This window comes from Salvelinus fontinalis, unplaced genomic scaffold (genome assembly GCF_029448725.1).
Source record: "Salvelinus fontinalis isolate EN_2023a unplaced genomic scaffold, ASM2944872v1 scaffold_1771, whole genome shotgun sequence".
NCBI lineage: Eukaryota > Metazoa > Chordata > Actinopteri > Salmoniformes > Salmonidae > Salvelinus > Salvelinus fontinalis.
This window is the reverse complement of record NW_026601980.1, coordinates 19,422-28,506: the sequence shown is the minus strand read 5'-3', so window position 1 is coordinate 28,506 and position 9,085 is coordinate 19,422. Positions and strand designations below refer to the sequence as shown.

At 45.6% G+C, this 9,085-nt stretch overlaps 1 protein-coding gene across 2 annotated transcripts; it reads right to left on the bottom strand.

Annotated features, from left to right (window-relative positions):
* Positions 1–12: 12 nt before the first annotated feature.
* Positions 13–7,703, bottom strand: LOC129849944 (uncharacterized). Of its 2 annotated transcripts, XM_055916623.1 has the most exons (5): positions 6,685–7,703; positions 6,321–6,418; positions 6,009–6,192; positions 5,053–5,609; positions 13–4,857 (listed from the first exon to the last, which is right to left on the bottom strand). In XM_055916623.1, the coding sequence occupies exons 1-5, from the start codon at positions 7,448–7,450 to the stop codon at positions 4,063–4,065; spliced, it is 2,400 nt and encodes a 799-aa protein (XP_055772598.1). In that variant the 5' UTR covers positions 7,451–7,703; the 3' UTR covers positions 13–4,062. The 2 variants fall into 2 exon arrangements, with proteins under 2 accessions (XP_055772598.1, XP_055772597.1); XM_055916622.1 differs by having other exon boundaries at positions 13–5,609.
* Positions 7,704–9,085: the final 1,382 nt, after the last annotated feature.

Below are 9,085 nucleotides of genomic sequence, written 5' to 3'. Positions count from 1 at the left end.
GTCTCCACTGGCTATCTAGCCAACAGGCTCCACTCTAGTCTCCACTGGCTATCTGGCCAACAGGCTCCACTCTAGTCTCCACTGGCTATCTGGACAACAGGCTCCACTCTAGTCTCCACTGGCTATCTGGCCAACAGGCTCCACTCTAGTCTCCACTGGCTATCTGGCCAACAGGCTCCACTCTAGTCTCCACTGGCTATCTGGCCAACAGGCTCCACTCTAGTCTCCACTGGCTATCTGGCCAACAGGCTCCACTCTAGTCTCCACTGGCTATCTGGTCAACAGGCTCCACTCTAGTCTCCACTGGCTATCTGGCCAACAGGCTCCACTCTAGTCTCCACTGGCTATCTGGCCAACAGGCTCCACTCTAGTCTCCACTGGCTATCTGGCCAACAGGCTCCACTCTAGTCTCCACTGGCTATCTGGCCAACAGGCTCCACTCTAGTCTCCACTGGCTATCTGGTCAACAGGCTCCACTCTAGTCTCCACTGGCTATCTGGTCAACAGGCTCCACTCTAGTCTCCACTGGCTATCTGGACAACAGGCTCCACTCTAGTCTCCACTGGCTATCTGGCCAACAGGCTCCACTCTAGTCTCCACTGGCTATCTGGCCAACAGGCTCCACTCTAGTCTCCACTGGCTATCTGGCCAACAGGCTCCACTCTAGTCTCCACTGGCTATCTGGCCAACAGGCTCCACTCTAGTCTCCACTGGCTATCTGGACAATAGGCTCCACTCTAGTCTCCACTGGCTATCTGGCCAACAGGCTACACTCTAGTCTCCACTGGCTATCTGGCCAACAGGCTCCACTCTATTCAGTATCTTCTGCTGATGTGTGCCTGGTAGCACTACTCTACTCTTTTCCTTTCAGCAGGTTAATACCTGCCTGGCGCCCCAACAAAATCACTATCTTTACCCCCCTTTAATAACTAGGGTTAATACCTGCCTGGCGCCCCAACAAAATCTTTATCTTTACCCCCCTTTAATAACTAGGGTTAATACCTGCCTGGCGCCTGATAAAGTTAGGAATATCTTTAAGGTAATGACTAAATGATTCCACCCTGAAACTCTATGACGGTGTGAAATGTATTAGAGTTATAAGGCTATAATAATGTGTGTGTATAGGACAAGACTCCCGGGTGGCGCAGTGGTCTAGGGCACTGCATCGCAGTGCTAGCTGCGCCACCAGAGTCTCTGGGTTCACGCCCAGGCTCTGTCGCAGCCGGCCGCAACCGGGAGGTCCGTGGGGCGACGCACAATTGGAATAGCGTCGGCCGGGTTAGGGGTTAGGGAGGGATTGGCCGGTAGGGATATCCTTGTCTCAGTATGTAAAAAATGTAATAAAATGTATGCACTCTACTGTAAGTTGCTCTGGATAAGAGCGTCTGCTAAATGACTAAAATGTAAATGTAAGACGAGGACAGAATGTTACTATTTAGCAATGTAAGCAGAAGTATAGTTGAGACATTCAAGGAAAAGAGGAACTGTCGACAGACATCTTGTGACTGTGAAACTGATAACAGGAAGGAAGTCTCCCCACACAGGGAGGGGAGAAACCGTTAGGCAGAAGATTATTGATCATGTGGCAGAATAAGATAAGCAATATATGGGTAGAACATTGGGATAGAGTTAGAGAAGAGGGGGGGCATTCATAAAGTGTATGTTATAACCAAATGTGAGGTATAAAAGGCTATGTGCAATGTATGATTTTCAGAACGTTCTCTGAATAAAGGATTGACCTATTGCATACTGAGACTTTGTCTAATTCTTCTATTAAACCCGGGCCTTACAACCTCGGGGGAATTGGTCAAAGCTTACGTGATTTTTGAGTTAACATCATTGGGATTAATAATTCTCGTGACAGCGCCCCAACAAAATCTTTATCGTTACACTCCTCTAAAAATACAGCTACAGAATTAGCATAGTAGGCCAATGTAACTTAAGGTTAACTGAAATATTTGGGACTAACTTATTCCTTGCCACCCATTCTGAAACTAACTTCAGCTCTTTGTCAAATGTTGCTGTCATTTCAGTTGCTGTGGTAGCTGATGTGTGGAGTCATCCGCATACATAGACACACTGCCTTTATTCAAAGGCAGTGGCATGTCGTTAATAAAGATTGAAAAAAGTAAGGTGCCTAGACAGCTGCCCTGGGGAATTCCTGATTCTGTTGTACTGGCTTCCATTCTGGAACACCCTCTGTGTTCTGTTCGACAGGTAGCTATTTATCCACAATATAGCAGGGGGTGTAAAGCCATAACACAAGTTTTTCCAGCAGCAGACTATGATCGCATTGTATCTGGTCAAACACAATTTTTACAAAAAAATGTAAGGGTTGGTAACAGGCTGATAAGTCAGCAATTTAAGCCAGTAAAGGGGGCTTTACTATTCTGAGGTAGCGGAATGACTTTTGGCTCCCTCCAGGCCTGAGGGACACACACACTTTCTAGTAGGCTGTAAATGAAGATAAGGGAATTAGGAGTGGCAATATCAATATAGTCCGCTATTATCCTCAATCCTTTTCCATCCACGTTGTCAGACCCCGGTGACTTGTCATTGTTGATAGACAATTGTTTCACCTCTTCCACACTTACTTTACAGATTCAAAATTACAATGCTTGTCTTTCATAATTTGGTCCAATATACTTGGATGTGTAGTATCAGCGTTTGTTGCTGGCATGTCATGTCTAAGTTTGCTAATCTTGCCAATGAACAAAATCATTCAAGTAGTTGGCAATATCAGTGGGGTTTGTGATGAACGAGCCATCTGATTCAATGAATGATGGAGCTGCTTTTTACTATCATTCTTTGTCATTTATCTTTGTTTCATAGTGTAGTTCGTTCTTCTTTTTATTCAGTTTAGTCACATGATTTCTCAATTTGCAACACGTTTGCCAATCAGTTGTACAGCCAGACCTATTTGCCATCTCTTTTGCCTCCTCCCTCTTCATCATACCATTTTAAAATTATCATCAATCCAGGTGGATTTAACAGTTTATAGTCATTTTCTTAACAGGTGCATGCTTATTAGTAACTGGGATAAGCAATTTCCTAAATGTGTCAAGGGCAGCGTCTGGTTGCTCATCATTACACACCACGGAACAACATATATTATTTACATCAACAACATTAGAATCACTACACAAAATTGTATGACCTCTTATACACAATATTAGGCCCAGCCTTTGGAACTGTGGTTTTCCTAGACATGGCTACTATATTGTGATTACTACATACAATGGATTTGGAAACTGCTTTAAAACCCATTTCTGCAGCATGAGTAAAGATATTATCAAAATATGTTGATGATTTCATTCCTCTACTGTTTGTAACTACCCTGGTAGGTTGATTGATAACCTGAACCAGGTTGCTGGCACTGGTTACAGTTTGAAGCTTTCTCTTGAGTGGGCAGCCTGATCACAGCTTTCCTCCAGTATTAGTTAATTAATTAACACAGGACAAATTGTAGAGTCTGGAGTTTTGTTTGCCTGTTGTACAGTCTGGTAAAGATAGGGGGTTGACTGGGACAGAAAATGTAACATCCATAATGTTTTAAGGGAAAGTTTTAGTAAAAAAGCACCTCATATCGGACAATCTTTAAACTTTTTCTCCAAAGATATCTTTCAAGGTTTTATATGGTCTATTGGTCTCTTTCTTTTCATTGGCAGAATCCTTTTTCAGTGTTATGATATTTCATAACATCCATATCCACCAGTCCATATTCCTGTCAACTAACAGAACTCTGCTGGTTGTCCTGGTAACAGATACCAGTCTAGCTTCCTGTCAACTAACAGAACTCTGCTGGTTGTCCTGGTAACAGATACCAGTCTATCTTCCTGTCAACTAACAGAACTCTGCTGGTTGTCCTGGTAACAGATACCAGTGGGCAGATCTATTGTATTTACATTTACATTTACATTTAAGTCATTTAGCAGACGCTCTTATCCAGAGCGACTTACAAATTGGTGCATTCACCTTATGATATCCAGTGGAACAACCACTTTACAATAGTGCATCTAAATCTTTTAGGGGGGGGGGGGGGATTAGAAGGATTACTTTATCCTATCCTAGGTATTCCTTAAAGAGGTGGGGTTTCAGGTGTCTCCGGAAGGTGGTGATTGACTCCGCTGTCCTGGCGTCGTGAGGGAGTTTGTTCCACCATTGGGGTGCCAGAGCAGCGAACAGTTTTGACTGGGCTGAGCGGGAACTGTACTTCCTCAGAGGTAGGGAGGCGAGCAGGCCAGAGGTGGATGAACGCAGTGCCCTTGTTTGGGTGTAGGGCCTGATCAGAGCCTGAAGGTACGGAGGTGCCGTTCCCCTCACAGCTCCGTAGGCAAGCACCATGGTCTTGTAGCGGATGCGAGCTTCAACTGGAAGCCAGTGGAGAGAGCGGAGGAGCGGGGTGACGTGAGAGAACTTGGGAAAGTTGAACACCAGACGGGCTGCGGCGTTCTGGATGAGTTGTAGGGGTTTAATGGCACAGGCAGGGAGCCCAGACAACAGCGAGTTGCAGTAATCCAGACGGGAGATGACAAGTGCCTGGATTAGGACCTGCGCCGCTTCCTGCGTGAGGCAGGGTCGTACTCTGCGAATGTTGTAGAGCATGAACCTACAGGAACGGGTCACCGCCTTGATGTTAGTTGAGAACGACAGGGTGTTGTCCAGGATCACACCAAGGTTCTTAGCACTCTGGGAGGAGGACACAATGGAGTTGTCAACCGTGATGGCGAGATCATGGAACGGGCAGTCCTTCCCCGGGAGGAAGAGCAGCTCCGTCTTGCCGAGGTTCAGCTTGAGGTGGTGATCTGTCATCCACATTGATATGTCTGCCAGACATGCAGAGATGCGATTCACCACCTGGTTATCAGAGGGGGGAAAGGAGAAGATTAATTGTGTGTCGTCTGCATAGCAATGATAGGAGAGACCATGTGAGGATATGACAGAGCCAAGTGACTTGGTGTATAGCGAGAATAGGAGAGGGCCTAGAACAGAGCCCTGGGGGACACCAGTGGTGAGAGCACGTGGTGCGGAGACAGATTCTCGCCACGCCACCTGGTAGGAGCGACCTGTCAGGTAGGACGCAATCCAAGTGTGGGCCGCGCCGGAGATGCCCAACTCGGAGAGGGTGGAGAGGAGGATCTGATGGTTCACAGTATCAAAGGCAGCCGATAGGTCTAGAAGGATGAGAGCAGAGGAGAGAGAGTTAGCTTTAGCAGTGCGGAGCGCCTCCGTGACACAGAGAAGAGCAGTCTCAGTTGAATGACTAGTCTTGAAACCTGACTGATTTGGATCAAGAAGGTCATTCTGAGAGAGATAGCAGGAGAGCTGGCCAAGGACGGCACGTTCAAGAGTTTTGGAGAGAAAAGAAAGAAGGGATACTGGTCTGTAGTTGTTGACATCAGAGGGATCGAGTGTAGGTTTTTTCAGAAGGGGTGCAACTCTCGCTCTCTTGAAGACGGAAGGGACGTAGCCAGCGGTCAAGGATGAGTTGATGAGCGAGGTGAAGTAAGGGAGAAGGTCTCCGGAAATGGTCTGGAGAAGAGAGGAGGGGATAGGGTCAAGCGGGCAGGTTGTTGGGCGGCCGGCCGTCACAAGACGCGAGATTTCATCTGGAGAGAGAGGGGAGAAAGAGGTCAAAGCACAGGGTAGGGCAGTGTGAGCAGAACCAGCGGTGTCGTTTGACTTAGCAAACGAGGATCGGATGTCGTAGACCTTCTTTTCAAAATGGTTGACGAAGTCATCAGCAGAGAGGGAGGAGGGCGAAGGAGGGGGAGGAGGATTCAGGAGGGAGGAGAAGGTGGCAAAGAGCTTCCTAGGGTTAGAGGCAGATGCTTGGAATTTAGAGTGGTAGAAATTGGCTTTAGCAGCAGAGACAGAAGAGGAGAATGTAGAGAGGAGGGAGTGAAAGGATGCCAGGTCCGCAGGGAGGCGAGTTTTCCTCCATTTCCGCTCGGCTGCCCGGAGCCCTGTTCTGTGAGTATTTGTTCAAACTAAACTACAGCACTTACTTTGATGTGTCAAATCTGATCCTTTCTTCTCTTCTCCTCCTCTCACAGTTCCAGTCAGCCCCGTTGTTTTCCTGCAGTCCACCAGCAGCACAGACAACCTCTTCATACCCAGCAGTAAGGTGCTACCGGGAGAGAAATGACACGGGGACTCCAGGAGTGCGGAAGGGGGCGGGCTAGCGTTGTCCTGGTAACCATAAAGAGGGGACACAGACACATCATTACGAATGCTGATGTCACTGTAGTCATAAAGGGCATTACAGAAACCCAGCCCCAGATAGAGCAGGCTGTATGCTAGAACAGACCGAGCTGTACCATCTGGTGTTCTGATCTGGAGAGATTCTTCTCTGACTCGTCAGCATCAGGATGTTGTTGAGGCTCCCCAGAGGATCCACAATAGTCATGTCTCTCTCCTGTGTGAACGAGAACATCAAACAGACGGTAAACTTATGACCGTCTATTAAAATCACATAGGGTCTTACAATAAGCATTATTATCTCTAAACAGGGGATGAAAAGTCCCCTAAATATATGTACCAATGGCAGATTGACCCTTTAACAATTCCTACAGTACTGAACAACATAGTCAAGTGTAGAACTTCAGTAGAATGCCCCTTAAAACCCCCACATTAGTTCAACAACTGCATAGTTTGTGCCCCTGTTTTTAAGACAGTACTCACTGATGGTAATCGGATATTCTGTCTCCTCCTCCTCCTTTTTCACTCCCAAAACATCTTCCTCTTCTTTAATTGAGATAGCCTCCTCTTCCTCTTTTACTCCAAACAGTTCTTCCACTTCTTTCAATGTTATGGCATCTTCCTCCTTTTTGATTCTGAAAGCTTCTACCTCCTCTTTCACGCTGACAACCTCTTTCCCATCTTCCCCTTTCACTGTAATATCATCCTCTTTCAACGTGATAGCCTCCTCTTCCTCCTTTTTTATTCTGAAAGCTTCTTCTGTCTCCTCTTTCACTCCTAAAACGTCTTCCTCTTCTTTAATTGAGATAGCCTTCTCTTCCTCTTTAACTCCAAACAGTTCTTCCAATGTAATGGCATCTTCCTCCTTTTTCATTCTGAAAGCTTCTTCTGTCTCCTCCTCTTTCACTCCCAAAACGTCTTCCTCCTTCACCTTTATTGAGATAGCATCCTCTTCCTCTCTAAAAGGCTCTTTCTCTTCTTTCACTGTAACAGCCTCTTCTTCCTTCACTATAACAGCCTCTTCTTCCTTCACTATAACAGCCTCTTCTTCCTTCACTATAACAACCTCTTCTTCCTTCACTATAACAACCTCTTCTTCCTCCTTTTTCATTATGAAAGGTTCTTTCTCTTCTTTCACTGTAACAACCTCTTCTTCTTCTTCCACAACAATGTTCAGCGCCAGGGCTTCTTTCTCCGTACAACAGGCATCCTCTTCTTTAGCAGGGGATGAGTAGTTTAGCGAGCTCATGGTCGGGGATGTTAGCTAGCTAGTTAGCATTAGCCTAGTACTAGGCTCAGTATCAATATTTAACAAGTTTGCAAATTGAACAAGCAAATTAGGTTAAAGTTAACCAGTTGATACGTCACCTGAACTGCGTTTACAACACTGAGATTAGCTAATGTACATTAACATGGTCTAAAGAGTCAATCTTCCAGTTTTATGTTGGCTAGCAAGCTACCGAGTTGGTTGAAAGAGTAGCCGTGTTGTTGTTCCTGAAGAAGCGTCCCGTCCAGTAAATTATACGTCACGCAAGAAGCATCACCTGAAAGATGCAAATCGCCATCTGCTGGCTGGAGTAGGTAACGCAGTTTGGAAACAACAATTACTACACTTTTTGTATTGGAAAGAACGTCATAATAATTTAACAATAAGCTGATATATTTTCTCTTACGTCTTCCAAATAATACGTTCCTGTACACAGACGTAGAAGCTTAATATTAATATTAATATTGTCAGCAGCATACCACCCTGCATACCACTGCTGGCTTGCTTCTGAAGCTAAGCAGGGTTGGTCCTGGTCAGTCCCTGGATGGGAGACCAGATGCTGCTGGAAGTGGTGTTGGAGGGCAAGTAGGAGGCACTCTTTCCTCTGGTCTAAAAAATATCCCAATGCCCCAGAGCAGTGATTGGGGACACTGCCCTGTGTAGGGTGCCGTCTTTCGGATGGGACGTTAAGTGGGTGTCCTGACTCTCTGAGGTCATTAAAGATCCCATGGCACTTATCGTAAGAGTAGGGGTGTTAACCCCGGTGTCCTGGCTAAATTCCCAATCTGGCCCTCAAACCATCATGGTCACCTAATAATCCCCAGTTTACAATTGGCTCATTCATCCCCCTCCTCTCCCCTGTAACTATTCCCCAGGTCGTTGCTGCAAATGAGAACGTGTTCTCAGTCAACTTACCTGGTAAAATAACGGTAAAAAAAAATATATATATATATATAAATATGTAGATGATGAATAAATACTTATATGAATAGGTAGTGTGTTAATACACATTTTCTCTGTTTATTTTTCACATTCGTTTTAATCTAGATGTGAAAATACTATTCCCTTAAAGCCACGCTCTATAAGATACAAATCATCCTGTAAACAACAGAGCAAATGCATCACATGCAAATAGCACTTGATTATCTGTAGAGCTATACACTGAGTCTACAAAACATTAAGAACACCTGCTCCTTCCATGACTTAGACTGACCAGGTGAATCCAGGCTAAAGCTATGATCCCTTATTGATGTCACTAGTTAAATCCACTTCAATCAGTGGAGATGAAGGGGAGGAGACGGGTTAAATTAGGATTTTTAAACCTTGAGACAATTGAGGCATGGATTGTGTGTGTGCACTATTCAGAGGGTTAATGGGGAAGACAAAATATTTAAGTGTCTTTGAACTGGGTATGGTAGTAGGTGCCAGGCGCACCGGTTTGTGTCAAGAACTGCAACGCTGCTGGGTTTTTCCAGCTCAACAGTTTCCCAAGAATGGCCCACCATCCAAACAGTGGCGGTCAGTGCCGTTTAAGATGAGGCAGGACCATTTATTTTAGCATAGCATCCCTCTGTTTGAGCCAGGTGTTTGAGTAGGCTAAACTTCCTAGCTGCATTT